Raw genomic sequence first — 16,301 nt, 5'->3', positions numbered from 1 at the left:
TTCTGTAGGCCTACCGAACATGTTCCATTTCGATCTGCATACCGACACTCCGCTCATTGCGCTCACCTCTCCCTCGCCGACCCCGCCCTCAGTTTTCAAGCCTTTGAAGCACTTATACCGTACGTAGTTATAATAAACATTATGTAGATCTATAGGCGTATGCACGGTATTTTGATCGAACGTTTGTCCACACAGTTCCATAAGTTTATATTGCATCCTCGGTGCAAAAAAAAAGTGTCTGGCAATACACCAATTTCAAACAAAGTGATCAAGGCACGGAGAGGCATAAAAAGAACAGCAAAGATATACATGCACGATTAGGAAAGGTATGTTATTTAATACAAAACATTATTATCATTTAATTATTAGCTCTCAAACATAATTTATTATTCGTCAATTAGCAACTGGGTACAGACTATTTCGGATTTACTCCGATACGGGTCAATAGGTGTTCCTCTTCATCTGATTTACTCAGTACATCCCTGTCACATCGAATTTGTCCCGATCGGTTCAATCACAGGTGAAATTCTCTAGGCCTGACATACGGACCGGGGCGGCACCAGCGGGGAGGGGGGAGGGGCATAATAATAAGCACCCCCATCGGTAGATAATACCCCCCCCCCTGATATATAATATGTATACGGTAGATAATATTGTGTGCAATTTAAAGAGTTTAAGTTGGTGCACAGGTGAAATTTCCTCGAAATATTCTACCGGCCGACGGTTAAATATCGAATCTCCTTATTTGTTTATCTGTCCGATGCTGTGTATGCTGAAAACACAACCAATGCAAATTCAATTCTTTCCAAATTACGAAAATAGAATTTAGTTTTATACTCGATACGCGTATAAACATTTTTATGACGTATCTCAAACTTTCAAATCGCCTGCAGGTATGCGTGCAGCATGGTAACTACTAACTAGGGGTACCAAGATAACCTTTAACCTTTCTCAATGGACATTACCTTGCTGAAGGTTGCAGAAGCGACATTACGTAAAGGTTACAGGATTACCTAAAGGTCAGGCTAAATTTAAAGGAGAACTTATGTATAATCCTCTATGGTATAATGCACCTTAAACATATCTCATCTTCAATAATAGCTCACGTCAAATAGTCGTAAGCCTGAACTCATAAACTTATACTTAATTTCTCACCCGCCGCCTAGGAATATACAATAACATAATTATGCAATTTCTATGGAGGCCAATAAAGTTTAATTGTCTATTTAAAGTTTACTCTGATTTGATTCGACTTAGTGATAACTAAGTCAAATTGCTACTGTTTTTAAAAATGGTACTAATGCCATACACAATTTAGTAAGGTTTCCATGTTCCTAATAATAGTAGGCCTATTTAGTAGATTGTAAGAATGGTACCTGTAAATCGATGATTGTTTCTAGTCTGGGCGGTGTTGACGCAGCCTTGATAACACATAAATAACCCTCAACGACTTAACAAATACCTGTGTTAAGTCACCATTATTACGTCTTTTTGTGATAACGCAACACATCATGACAGATTTGTTCGAACTTTTTGGTTATTATAGTACCACTGTGCTTCAAGTCATAGCAGAAGGTAAGTTACTGTACTTGCGCGTTAAATGCTTATCTAGGGTCATGTCTTTTAGAATTTTATCAGATTCTTTTCTTTGAGAAATATGGTCAGAATTATGTATTTATATTAGAACTCAACTCAACAATTAATTCTGGTTTATAGGCCTATCACCATAGATTCCCTTCTTTAAAATAACTCGTAGTCAGGCCTATGTATACATTTTTTTGAAGAACATATTTTTATAAGAACACTGAGGCTGAAATTTCTGAAAAATCAGAACAAAATAATAAAAAATTGAGGCTGAGTAAATTATCAAATGAGGCTTTTATGATAAAACCTAAAAGAAACCCAAGAAATCAGGTTAGTCACATAGAGTAAAGTATTAATTATTGTTTAGAAGGATTATATCAACATTATTATTATTGTCTACTCCATTAATGTCATCAGATGCGATTTAATATGAAGTTCTGTTAGGGAAGGATACAAAATATAAGCGGCTAAAAAAGGTTCTTATAAAAAAAGTTTATTGGCATTTTAATTAACCCGCTCTTTATTACTATGACATTTTCAAGTTGCGACAACGTTTGCAAACTTTACGCCAACTTTCATCACGAACCGTCTTTGGTTTTTATTTTCATGTTAGGCCATTTACACTTTATTACAGATAATCATACTTGGAAGAATTTCATCTATAGTCTTTGAATTAATATACTGTAAGATACGTTAATTTTAGCCAAAAGTAAATTTAAAACACTACGCAAGTGACGGTTCAAAAAAATAGGCCCAATGTAGACATGTAATCTTATATATATTATTGTATGTGTATATTCAATCATACATGCGATTAGGTCTACAAACATTATACCACATGTCTTTTTTCGACCTGAATTTTAGAATAACATCGTTATTGACAAAGTTAATACTACCGAATGCCATGCTTTTCCTGAATGAACCCCTTATAAATAGAGAACATAAAAAAAAAAAAAGTAATAGACACGTGCAGCAAATGCTACAATTGATTTACATTTGCAGATGAATTTTGATATCCGCGCCGCTGCTGCCTGTAATCACTTTCTAAGTTCTTTATGCCGCATTCACATTACTGTAGTTGTTCGCACGGGCACGTGCTCGATCGCGATTCGTAATACATTTCGTAGGCTACTGAATTGTGTTCACAAGTAGGGCCATGCTAATGTGCGCCCTACTTTATATGCTGTTATAGAAATTGAAATAGAACTCTACAGTATACATATAATTATTATGTATATAAATATATATATATATATATAAAGGGCCTATATATATACATACATATATATGTATGTATTTGAGAACTGTTATTATTTATCTACTTGTTTACATTGTGTTTATGGTGCTACGCAGAAAACTTGATTGATATAATAATAATAATAATAATAATAATAATAATAATAATTATGTAAGTCATATAGCGCATAAATACAAATTGCTTCAATGTGCTGCAAATTGACCGTCGACGATTCGTCCTGTCGGCAAACTGACATTCGGCGAAATGGTTTTTCGGTCGATAGTCTGTAGGCCCTGTCTCTTATACACATCTATATATATATATAGGCCTATATTTAAAAAAAGAAAAAGAAAAAAGAATGATCACAACCGCAAGCAAACTGGCTAGTCAATTATATGAGAGCCATAGATTACGTTATGATCAGTACGCACTGACGCAATGAATAATAACCATTACAGTACTGTATTACTTTTCTGAAGTAGGCCTAGTGTTACGTTCGTCACTAATATATTATTGTTCTTATAAGTAGGCCTATGTTTTCGTTTGAAGTGTATTTGTCTTATTGTTTTGTGGTGTAACTCATGTCCTTTTATTTTCAAGAGCCAATTATGGTTTTTGTAAGTTTGTTGGAGGAGTTATATTTCTAAATTCCAAAATTGTGATTGTGTGTTTATACAATTTAGAGTGGCTTGTGTACTTATGAAACAGTAGTTGGTATAATCTATGGAATTAATGTATTTTGTTATAAGAGGGTGTGAGTACTGATGATAAATATAAATAAAAGCTATTTTATGAATATTGAATTAGCCATGATGAAAACACTAAAGCATTGTTCGCACAAGGAGGATGCTATAAATAAAAGTAGTGTAGAAGGATAAGCTTCTGAAGCGAGGCCGGGACGAGGAACTGCCTCAAATTGTAATAAAGTTATGACCTCAATTAGAACAAGCGGAGGTTTTTGGTTATGTAATGTTAATAAAGCATACGGTATTGCACGTCTCCTTGTAGAGGGGTTCCTGTACGCCGGTGACGTCAGTGTGAAGGCGAAACTCGGTTCAGGGTAGGTTCGAGAGAGGCAGCATTAATAGGGTACGACGAGGCGGACTCGGGCTGGAGTACGTTAAAAAGCATATGAAATAATTATTTTAGGTATGTATCCTTGATACCGATTTTGGCCCGACAAGTTCACGTCAGGCCCAATAATCTAAAAGGCAACGGTTTATCGTACCACGCTTTTCAACGGATACGCAAGTCTTAAAAAAAGAAGGTATCGTCATGCTCTAGGCCTACTGTGACTATTCTTCAGAAAAGTTCTAAAAGAATAGAGCAGAGGCCCACTCAGCACTGACGTCAACAGACATCAAATTAATATAATGCCATATCGCACGTAATTAGGCGCGAACAATTAGGCGCGAACATGTGAATTTGGCGCCATTCATAGGATCCTGATACAGGCACAGTCGCATCTTTCCGGTGGGAGTCACGCGAATGTATAAATACTTGTTCACAAATCATTTAGCACGAGTTCAAAAGTTTAAACGGTCACCGAGAACTATTGGACATTGATCAAATGATTGCGTTCTGACCGACTTGTGACGTCATATCCGAACTGAATATTATAAATCTCCAGAGTAAGGACGAGGGTAGTTTTGTCTAAGTGGCGCAGAGGTGTGTACGTCCGGAGTCTGGTAGTCCTCAGCTTTACTTCTCACCTCATTTTTTTTTTAGTTTGAGCAGGGAGTGACTTGAGATAGTTCATCATGAACTACAGACTTCTTTATAACATTCGTCAAAGCTCTGTTCGTCAGCCAATGAAAAGTGAATTAGAATAAAACCCACATAGGCCTATGAATCCGATGATCTGGCTCCTATAGACAGAACAGATTAAATAATGTTTTAGACCGCGTCAATATCTAATAGATTACCATGTCAACTCGAGCTTAGACAAAATATAAGTCGGTTTCCTTATGCAAACAACGAACTAATGAGTCATTCAAATGATTGTGTCTTCTAATTTTTAAAACGTTGAAACTGCCTTCGCTTGTTGGCGTGTAACTGTCTTCACGTTTGACAACTTAATCTATGAACGCGGAGCGTTAATTTCAAAGTACACAGTCGGCAGGATAATAACACGGTACAGACACACTCCGTCGCGTGTCATTTAAAGGATGAAATACAGCAACAGATGCGAATGATAATAATAACAATAATAAATGTAAATACATATTTTGTAATTGCTATTTAATCTTCGTACGAGGTGTTTGTGTATTGAGAGAGAGTTCGAGGCTCTCATATAGTCGAGGAGTTTAGTTAGGATAACGTCGATAACAACATGTCAACAAAGTAATCTCGACGGCACCATTCGAATCCTTCGTAAACTTTAGGTCTGTCAAAAGTGTTAAAATTAAAGATTATTTGACTGTAAACAATGTTCACGGGGGCTAACTGCAAGAGGTGCGTGCAGCAAAGGGAACGGGAGCCGGGTGCCCTTAATGGTGTTTTCGTGTTGTTTGTGAGGCTATGATCATCAGTAACAAGAGTAAGATTTAAGTGAACTATTATTCTTTTATCTAAATTGTTGTCTTCAAAACTGTACAAATAAAAAAAAAAGAAATAAGTTAATCAGTTAATCACAAACACAGGCCTACTTCGGTTGAAGCCTAGTCCCGGTGAAATTCTCGTTATGGAATAATTACTGTTCTGCCCAGTATGATGTTATGTTGCGAACCATAAAGCAGTAAGAAAATAGTTGTAATCAGCAATAAACTAGCAAGAAAATAGTTGTAATAGCAGTTTGGGGAGTAATATTTTATGTGTTTGCGCTAGACGACAACTTATCGCGTCAACGATCACATGACCTGTTTATCACTCTCATGCACCGTTCACTCAATTTATGACGTCATATACCTACATAAATCAACATTTTCCCACCACAAAGTCATTTAAAAACGTAGAAAAAGAAATCAGGTGTGAATAACATAACTTATGCAATTTGCAAAGGAGACGCAATTATTCACCATGTTGTTCCATCACATGTTTTGTCCCATTTTCACCTACGCAATGACTCGCCGTGTTAAACCGTAAGTAAAGGTTATGCCACGTCCAGATTATCAAAATTTGATTTGACAAAATCATGTGACATACCTAAATATGGCTATTATGACATCACAATTGATGACCATATATAGCCGCATTATTACTATATATAGGCATGCAACTTTTGTGTCCAATAAAATGTGATAATCTGGACAAAGTATAATGATTTACACATTAGGAATCTGCAAGAGTGAAAATGTCGCCCATATTGGGGACTGAACTTCTGGTCTCCTGTTGTATATCCAGACGAGGCATCGTGGTGAACTCATTCGATTGGATGCAAATTATTCCATTGAAAATGCGAGAGAACACTAGCTGCACTCTCAATCATTTACATAACAGAGATCAATGTGTTACGCCCTCATCCCGGAGATTTGAAACGTCAAGATATGATCTCTCCTAAGAGATACTTTTGAATATATTTTATTGGAGAAATGCAGAAAAATAAGCTTTCAAACGTCTTGTGTTAAACGCTGCTAATCCTAATGTTGCTGTTAAAATAAGGCTGTTTAACTTACATTTACCGATCGAAGCTTCCCATCATTCCTACAGTATTTTTTTGTTTTAGTATTTTGTTTAAATGTAACAAGAAACTGAGAATGAATTTAAAAAGGTAATAAATTGATTAAAAAATAAAAAAAAAATAAATAAAAAAAAAAAACCCGTAGTATATGGTCAATTTTTGCGCGCGTTATTAATGGAATTATTATAGATTGATACTTAAATAAAAAGTTAAGATGGTACAGATTCTTATTAAATATTCATAAAGTGACCAATCATTTTATAAGCAATAATATCGATTCAATATCATGTTCCTTTCAAGTTATTCTATTTTATATTATTGTCTTGAATAAAGCTAGTGTTCACCGTAAAGCGGCGCCCTTGCGCTTTAGTTCTCCGCCGGTCATCGAATAGGTTTCATGCTCAATCTTTCCGATTGCCCGTTTTGTCACCTTCGTTTTTTCATTCATTATTATAAGATTCCTGATGGTTAAATAGTTTTTCAAATGTCCACTGAGAAGCAAAGGTTAAAGGCAATGCCCTTTACAACGATTATGATAGTTATATTCACCTTTTCACCTTCCCGTCCGCCCAGTGACGTCATACTATCCTTGAAGTGCGTGTTTGAATCACTTGCCACACACTGCACGCTAATTGGCTGAAACATCGTGTAGTAGGCGTGGTTTTTTCAAATATTAAGTTGAATCGGGGTTCTTACCAAAAAAATGCCACAACAATCACTAGTATAAACACGACTAACACACTCCCATGCCGATTAGACCACTGTGAGCTGTTATTAAGGAACGAATTTTATTTTGATTTTCAAACGAGGAAACGTTGAGATATATACAAAGACGAAAAATAAGACATAATTGTTATTTATTTCGTTTGCCGTCACACAGCTTTTAAAAAGAAAATGATGTTAGCAACGGGATCCGTGGACGCAGCCGGGGGAATGCTGATGCTCCTTATTCAAATTACCGTGCCATGCTTACTTCTGGTTACTATGAAACTTCTCTGGGCAAAATACTACAATATGAACTCGGACCCGTCTTGCGATGCCCCCTTACCGTGCGGTAGTATGGGATGGCCGTTTGTTGGAGAAACTTTACAACTTATTGTTCAGGTAAGTTCCAAAACTATTAGTTCTTCAGGAATATAATGATAATAATAATAATAATAATAATAATAATAATAATAATATGTCGGTCTTATATAGCGCTTCATGCACAATACCTCTCTTATACACATCTGAGTATCCAATGCCGTTGTTTGTACTTGTTACATTATGGTAATATTTTTAAATATAAATGTTTATTTGATGTTTTTGAAAGATTGAACGCGTATTTATCAAACCTGCATTAATATAGAAGATAGGGTTTATGTTGATATTTGTCTTCTTTTCTTACGGTTTAAACACTAAAAGATTTATCGAATACAAACGATATATGTACAGCACTCTGTTACGTTCACTGTACCTCGATCGTGTTAGGCTATACCTTATCGGGAATTGAGTGAGCGATGGGACGAATAAAGTTGGCTGGAGGAGAATGGGTGGGGACATCCGACGCTCCAACATTCTAAGAATTCAGATCTTTTAAATTTATTTTGAAAATATTGTCAGATAAATAATTCTACAAGCATCTCTATAACTATATTTTGACATTCGATAGGGTACACTTTAACAGCTCTTGGTATAAAAAAGAAACTCAGTGTCCCGCTGTTCAATGTTAGTTACATTTTACCTTATCTTAAGTTGACTAAATGTATCTTTTCTCAAAGTTCAAAGTTGGGTAAGTGTACCGACGTACAAGTAGTTAGATTAAACACTCGATTTGGTTTAATATTTAATTCAGTTTCAGAAAACCAATCAGAGACAGTTGCCTTGTATTAACAATTCCCAAAACTTTTCTCGAGCACCAATATGTTTTGTTCCATAATTAATACCGTAATGTATAGGTATCACTCAAACAAACCGGTGATCGATACTGAGGGTAAGCAACAAGGGACGAGCAATGCAATTTTAAATGAAGACAATCTGCGCATGTGTGTAGTTCAGTAATTACTAATTGATTCATATTTTGAAGCAAACTTGAGTGTTCTAATCATTGAAACACACGATCAGTGGCTTACTGTTGAGGCACCCGAACGGGCCCAGCAAAACAGCCTAAAATATGTGGAAGAAAAGCGGAGTCCAAAAAAAAAAAATTATTTCTTCATAAATTTACTGCTATATATACTGCTATAAACATATATATAATATACATATATATAGGCCTATATATAGGCCTATATATATATAATTATATATATATGCCTATATATATACATACATGCATATAGGCCAAAGTGGGAAAGAAAGGAAAATAGATACCCTCTCTTGATTCTCCTATTATAAACACAAAGGCCTACATAATGTTGCTATTTCAGTGAAATCTTCTCTAATTATGATAGACACCGTAGATTACATCTAATTAACTCGTTTGATGTTGCGGAAGAGTTGTGTGTTAGACGTAATAGCCAGTATCCTATCAAATCGTCGTCTTTTCTATGAAAAACCAGAACGTACCAGATATGGGTCACATCTCGACCCCCCACATACTAGATAGCTACGACGAGAATTCTTATCGAAAAGAACGTCACTGTCAAAAATTAATCAAAAATAATATTAATGAAATTGCTACCGAACAAGGTTGATGTATCGCAGGAAGATAAGCGGGGCTAATGGTGTGTATGTGTAGGTTGTTCTGAAGAAATATTTAAAATACAAATAATAAAGGCCGCCATTCCGTACTAAAGCTACAACCATAACAGTCGGTGAAATAACAGACGCAACGAAAATAATTATGCTATGTCTATAACGATTAAAATAAACCCTTTAATTTACTAGTAAACAGTTAAATAAAAAAGAATTTTGCAGTAAAAAGTCCTGTAAAACATCAAAAAGTTATTGAAACTTTAAAAACTTACATAAACGGCCTATCATTTTATTGTATTTGTGAGAATTTTTACCCAAATGTAAAGTCAGACGGATTAGCATCTTGTATCATGTTATCGCCATATAATTATGCTGGCCTGCTTTTATTTATTTATTTTTTAATTTTCATTAGATAAGGTATATTTCAAAAAACATTGTTCATACTTTTACAGAATGTAGACTTCTACAAGAACCGATTTGCAAAACACGGAAGAATTTTTAAGACACACATTCTCGGCAAGCCAGTCATCCGTATTTATGGCAGGGAGAATCTACAGAAGATCTTCCAGGGGGAGAATGAGTATTTGTTCCCATCCTTACCCACATCGACAGCACTTATACTCGGCAAACATGCTCTTAGCCAGTCTGTCGGGACCCGACACGTAGCCATGCGCCGGAAGATTATGCGCGCGTTTCGACACAGTGCGCTCGCTTCGTACGTTCCTAACATTCAGAGTGAAATATCCAGGACGATAGGTGTGTGGTGCAAACAGCCTTCGGTGACAATGTATAAAGAACTTGGAGATTTGCTTTTTAGGATAAGCGGCCGAGCCCTTTGTGGATTCAGTTACTCCACCGAGGAAACACACGCACTGACTAAGACTTTTCGGACTATGATGGATAACATGTTTACCCTGCCTGTTAATTTTCCCGGCTCCGGTTTCAACAAGGTAACTAAAACATGCGCACACAAGTGGGCTCACAAGCCAGAATTAAATATAATATGACTGCCCATGTACATCGTTATGTGCGCTGTCAATAGAGTTAATCAAAATGTTATCATAACACTATGAATAAACGCTCTCTGGTCAACATGACTATGGTTTATTGTTTAATACTTTTCGTAGGCTAAGAATGCCAGAGATATCATTCTACAACGGATTGAGAGCAAAATCCGAATGAAGCGCGAGATGCCATTGACCAATGATCACAAAGATGCACTCTCCATCTTAATGGAGTACATCAACGATTCAACCGAGGATGACATCCAACTGACCAACGAACAGATAATTAATGTCACGATCGAGCTTCTATTCTCCGGCTTTTCCACTACCAGCAGCGCCTCCACAATGCTCCTCTTAAACTTGACAAAATATCCAGAGGTCTTAAAACGTATCAAAGAGGAAATTCTTGCATGTGATCTCATGGACAAGAACCATTTGCTGACCTACGAAGACATACAGAGATTGAAATACCTCAATTGCGTAGTAAAAGAAAGTCTGCGCATGTCACCACCCGTTGGAGGCGGTTTCCGAGAGGTTAAGAAAACATTCACTTTAGAGGTGATTATTACATTGATTTCCATTTTCTCGTTTTTTTTTTGTTTTTTTTTAAATTTTGTTTGGAAATGTACAGTACATTACTGTCAAAGACACTTGGTGTAATTCTCATGTATGCGACATTCCTCTTTAATAATTCCATAATCAGCACCAGCTAATACGTACACGCTCAATAATGTTTTCATATAATATTATAGAGGCGCCTTAAAGCGCGTTCTCCGCATGACAAGTATGTTTTTTCGTCGTTGGCTCACAATTGTTGTTTTGCAAGTCCCATTCGATTTTTGAACTCACAATCACCTAGTAGTGAACTCACCGTTTTTTATTGGCTATCAATTAGTTCACAGCACCATGAGCGCTGACTTCTTTAGGGCACCGTATACTGCTTACGCGCGTACAACGCGCCATAGTTGGTAGAGGTGGTTATGATCATGAAGAGTGATAGCCCACCCGCCGATCACAGGGTTAAGCTGCATTCACATCGGATCCGAACCGAAAGTCGGAACGCGTTTCCGATGCACTGAACGCCCAGCGTCCGTATACTAAACACACTGATCCGATTTTCTGATCGGTTCGGTAGGCCTTCCGATCCGAAAATTCGGATCCGGTGTGAATGCAGCTTTACCTACTGTATCATTCGGGTCACCGACCAGCGAATTGTGATAGTGATAACAAATCGATACCAAGAGAGACGTTTGTGGTGTCGCATTTAAGTAACTGTTGATCAATCTCTTTATTTTGCAGGGTAAACAGATTCCAAAAGGATGGACGGTTCTTTATAGCATTCGTGAAACTATGTCTCACTCGACTGTCTTCGAGAACAGTGAAGAGTTTAATCCGGACCGGTTCTCTGATGCAAGGAAGGAAGATAAGATTGGTAAGCATAACTACTGCGTGTTTGGAGGAGGACCTCGAAGCTGTGTTGGGAAAGATTACGCACATCTTGTTTTGAAAATATTAGTTGTCGAGTTGGTTCGCTGTTGTCACTGGGAGAGGGCGACGACAGGTGACGTCAAAATGACGTACTTACCAGTCCCACGTCCAACCGACGGGCTTGTTTTAAAATTCTCGAGAGTAGACAATCTTGATGCAAATGCGAATGTCCAGTGTGTCCACCTCCACGTAGATGAGATCGGTCCGAACAGCACAGTTACATCTACACCGTCTTTAGTCTAACAGCAACTGCCCAGGTACATTGTTATGTGCGCTGTCAATAGAGTTAATCAAAATGTTATCATAACACTATGAATAAACGCTCTCTGGTCAAATTCTACAAGTAATTGTATCCCGACCTCGTTGAAAAGGATAGGCGTATACACGCTCTTGCAAAAATATGGAAAGTTATGATACATGTTCATAATTCATACGATTTTAAAATGTTTTCTAAGTAATAATATGGCACAAAACACCTTAATTCGTATTCATGTTTGAGCATTTTTACTTTAGTAATATTTTGGTTAATATTTTTATAATTATGATAATTATTATTTATTATTATAAGGCCTATAATTACTAGAAAGAGCCAGCATTCTCATTATCATTATTATTCAAATCCTCAGGGACAATATAGGGAAAAAGTAAATGTTTAACCCTTTGCAGTGACAGTCAACAGCGTAGGAAACAACATATCAGGGATTGAATGGATTGATGACCTGAATTACGTCGGTCCTACCATGTACAAAACATACTCTCATCCAAAAGCAAAATTCAATATTAATTATCATATCAAAAACATCTATAGATACAAAAGCCGTGATGACATATTGCCTTCATTATTGAATTAAATGTGAAGTAATATGCTACCAGTTGACGCGTGGGCAACGCAGTCATGCATGACGAATTTACATTTTTGTATTCAGGACCGCACATCAAAGATTTTCATAAAGAATAAATGTATACATTATATTTTATTCCATTTGTATTAAATTATTAGAAATAGATATGATAAACTATATTAATAAAGGACAAAGTTTATTATTGTAAATAGATGGATCATCTAGAGTATAAACCAAAGTGATTTTACGGGTTTTTTTTGTAAATAGAATATACATTCACTGGAATTAAATAATATATCCACAATGGTCGATGATCACTTATCATTTCATCATTATTAACTCGCTAGTTGCATAAGATATGGTATTCAAGAATTATATACAATTTCAATAATAATTTCTACGATTCTTTTCATAATATTTATAACTATACAGTATGCAAATTTATGCAAAGAGTAAGTGATTATGCAAGTATATCATTAGCATGCGAATGATATAGTTTGTTATGTTCATTGGTATACACGGATCATTGCGATCGTACGAGTGCATATCCGTGCTTATTTTGACAATTAACTCGGCATATGTAGGTTCTCTTAAATATTTAAAGTATCAAGATTTTATTAACGTGTTTAATGTTTCTATGTATATAATGCCTATTTATGCCAGTTTTTTTCTACCTTGATCCACTTTGAGAGGAGCCTTGTATGCTAATGACCTCCCAAAAACGTATATAAAACAAAAACAAAATGATGTTTATAGGTTTTTTTGTCTATGCCCCATCGAGGGCAAAGACACTACCGGTATGTTATGATCTGGCAGTTAAAGATGGCGGAAAGGGTAAATCCGGTGGAGGTGCATGATGGGTCATGTGTCATCTTAAGTACTTTATTACTGTATAAAAGTCATACAACACCACACATTTCCGTGTGGATACTCTATTAGTAAACATAATACAGTAAGGCTGTATAGGACATAGACGCACGCTCCCGCTGGGAGCCTATTTTGTTTTTTATTTCGTCAGTTTTTTAAGCTTGTATAATCGTTATTGAAGAACCGTTTTTTTTAAACAAATTATTTGTATATATTGAGGTTTTATATTTTGTACATGATGTTAACCTCGGCGACTTTGAAACACAGAGTACCGTGTGTTTGGGAACTTACTATATACAGATGCCTGTTTAATAAGTATACATGGTTTGGTCGTTCTTTCCTCGAACAAGATCGTATTTTAAAAACTTTTCCCACTAAAGCTTAACGTAGTTTTTATCAAGAGGGGAGTTATCGGTTGCGAAACGACGTAAGTGACCCCATGATTTTTAATTTAATTCAATTATTTTTATTTAAAATAACAACATAAATTTCACAGTAAAATATATTCTTATGTAAAATATCTATTGACTGACTAAATGGTGTTGAAAGATTCTGTCGTTTGTAGTCATCCCGCGTTTCTCAGCGCAAAATAGATTGGGGACAATGCGTCCCAGAATTCAAACATCGAGAACTTAACGTCCTCGCATGTGCGTAGTGACGTAACTGTGTTCTAGATTTTGCCGTCGTCGTGCAATCGATAGCTCCTTGGTAACACAATGTGTGGCAAACTGTTCTCGATTATGATGATACAGAGAAGCTGTTAAATGAAGTGTTCATTGGATAATGTATCTCGTTAATATTCTTCATTGTGACCTTAAGTAACTCTTGCGAGACGAATATTGCCAGACCTAATGGTAGAAATATATATAAAAAAAGAAATATATCTTTTTTATAATGCGTTTGTTAATTTTACTTGCCGTAGAGTGTATAGAAAATGTAAAAAAATAACTTTTAAACTCTATTTAAATTTATAAAAAAAAATATGTATTGGTAACTGTAAATGATAGCTTCAGGGGAACACAAATTACTCATTCCTCACATGGAGCATGCTTTTATTTAACATGAAAACAAGTTTAGTTTTCCGGATAAAGTTAGACCCACGTTTTTTGTTTTTTTTTTCATTTTAAATTTTGAAAACAGATTTTCTCATTACTACAACTCGCTTGCTTCTCAATACGTATGATGTTTTTGGTTTCACAGTGTTTATTAAGGCATAATATAATGTATAGTGCAATAAAGGTCACCGTATACAGATAAATATGTTTGTATAATTATTTGGTTTCGTTATTTTCTGTTTTTCTCGAAAGGGATGGTGACGGATGTTATAATGTGCTATACAAGTGCACAGTGAGTTTTTCAGCTCTTTTTAAAACAAGGAAGAAATCTTTCCTATTTAGAAGACCCTAATTTAGCACATTATGTGGATCATAAAATAATTTACCAGATATCAGGATATTGATATATGACGCAGTAGTATAAGAAACGCAACACGCCCTGGAATGTGCGCAAACGCGCACAAACCAGGACGTCCAGGCAAATGGAGTAGCTTTTGGATTAATGACCAGACCATGAAATTTTAGACGGATTACGAATGAGCTACAAGTTTATCCTTTCACTTCATTGGTAAATAGAGGCCATGATTCAAATAAACGTTAGGTTTAATACCAGTGATGTTTCAGGGGACCATGTTTACTCACAGGAACCTCGGCTCACGGTGCCGAATTCAAGGGATGGGAAAAGGATGGGGAAAATTCATGTGGCTGCTTTTAAAGGGCATGCTTGTAGCCCACTGTATGATTAGGATTTTTTTTTATTGGGAATCCACAGCAGTCTCTATGCTATCCTAGTCATTAGATAGATCATTATACACAAGACCAAGCAGAGCGTGTTTCAGAATAGAGGTATACGCGCATGTCCCACAAACACGCAAGATCACGTTCACATTGTTTAAGGTGCATGCAACTTAACAATAATATCCAATGGGCGGCAGTTAGCGGCAATAATAATAATAAAAATAATAACAATAATAACAATAATAATAATAATAATAATAATAATAAAAATAATAATAATAATAATAACAACAACAACAACAACAACAGCAGCAGCAGCAGCAGCAGCAGCAGCAGCAGCATAATAATAATGAATGTCCATTGAAGCCAAAACCCAACCGCTGTGTCGCAAACTTTCACGACAATGTTGTTTTTTTTCATTATTTATTTTAAATAGGCCTACCGGGTATTGCGTGTAGACAGTTATGCAAATTGTACAACGTTCGATGCTTTATGTGTATGAATGTGTGTGGACGGTAAGGTGAATGCACTTCCTAATTCACAATACGCTGCAGTAGCAAATTCAAATCTCGCAATATATTACTAACAATGTAATATTTTTATTCCACGTAATATTTATATCCAACTTCAAAGTCTGGAAACAATGCAAATGGCATCGTTACCCTTGACGAAGATAAAGGAGACGAATATCTCGTTAGAGTTCGTATTGTTTGGGGGAGCAGTCACCATGGAATCCTATATAATAGGGTTTCTGAATTTTCTTTATGCATGAAAGAAGGAATTTTATAGTACCAAATGCACACAACAGTGAACACACTACAAATCATCCACGGTTTACACGCGATAATCCAAATCACGTAGTCAAATCTGAATCATAATCTTCCTATAAAAAACGCAAAATACTTGTCATTTTACACTCTGATACCGACGTGCATGGCAAATGATGTTTTCTTCAATGTGGGCCTCGGTGTCGTCTGCCTCTGTGCATTTGATGTCAGTGCTTCTTGTACTGTACTTTCTACTCTGCGCTATCAAGTACATTTGGAATATTTATCATAACATGCAGTATGACAAAACGTTCCAAGCCCCACTCCCCGACGGAAATATGGGCTGGCCAATCATCGGAGAGACAATCCAACTTATATTAAAGGTAGGGCGAAAGTTTTGTGAAGAGATAATGCTACAATGTAT

At 36.0% G+C, this 16,301-nt stretch overlaps 2 protein-coding genes across 3 annotated transcripts in view; both read left to right on the top strand.

Annotated features, from left to right (window-relative positions):
* The window catches only part of LOC117124350 (cytochrome P450 26B1-like), a 22,372-nt gene extending 7,797 nt beyond the window's left edge, over positions 1-14,575 (top strand). Inside the window, exons 1-5 of one of the 2 annotated variants that reach the window (XM_033270563.1) lie at positions 1,497-1,575; positions 7,321-7,544; positions 9,569-10,066; positions 10,244-10,678; positions 11,420-14,575. In XM_033270563.1, coding sequence (XP_033126454.1) covers positions 1,512-1,575; positions 7,321-7,544; positions 9,569-10,066; positions 10,244-10,678; positions 11,420-11,851 — 1,653 coding nt within the window. In that variant the 5' untranslated portion in view covers positions 1,497-1,511 and the 3' untranslated portion in view covers positions 11,852-14,575. Of the gene's footprint in view, positions 1-1,496; positions 1,576-7,320; positions 7,545-9,568; positions 10,067-10,243; positions 10,679-11,419 lie in introns of those variants that run through there. The other variant, XM_033270564.1, reaches the window with a different exon arrangement.
* A 1,475-nt stretch (positions 14,576-16,050) lies between these two features.
* LOC117124366 (cytochrome P450 26B1-like) overlaps positions 16,051-16,301 on the top strand; it is a 13,015-nt gene continuing 12,764 nt past the window's right edge. The window contains exon 1 of the mRNA XM_033270589.1: positions 16,051-16,260. Coding sequence (XP_033126480.1) covers positions 16,051-16,260 — 210 coding nt within the window. The remainder of the gene's footprint in view (positions 16,261-16,301) is intronic.

Source organism: Anneissia japonica, unplaced genomic scaffold (assembly GCF_011630105.1).
Source record: "Anneissia japonica isolate Jap-2015-1 unplaced genomic scaffold, ASM1163010v1 scaffold750_len1593409_cov174, whole genome shotgun sequence".
Lineage (NCBI taxonomy): Eukaryota > Metazoa > Echinodermata > Crinoidea > Comatulida > Comatulidae > Anneissia > Anneissia japonica.
The sequence above is the reverse complement of the archived record's forward strand: the minus strand, read 5'-3'. Positions and strand labels throughout refer to the sequence as shown.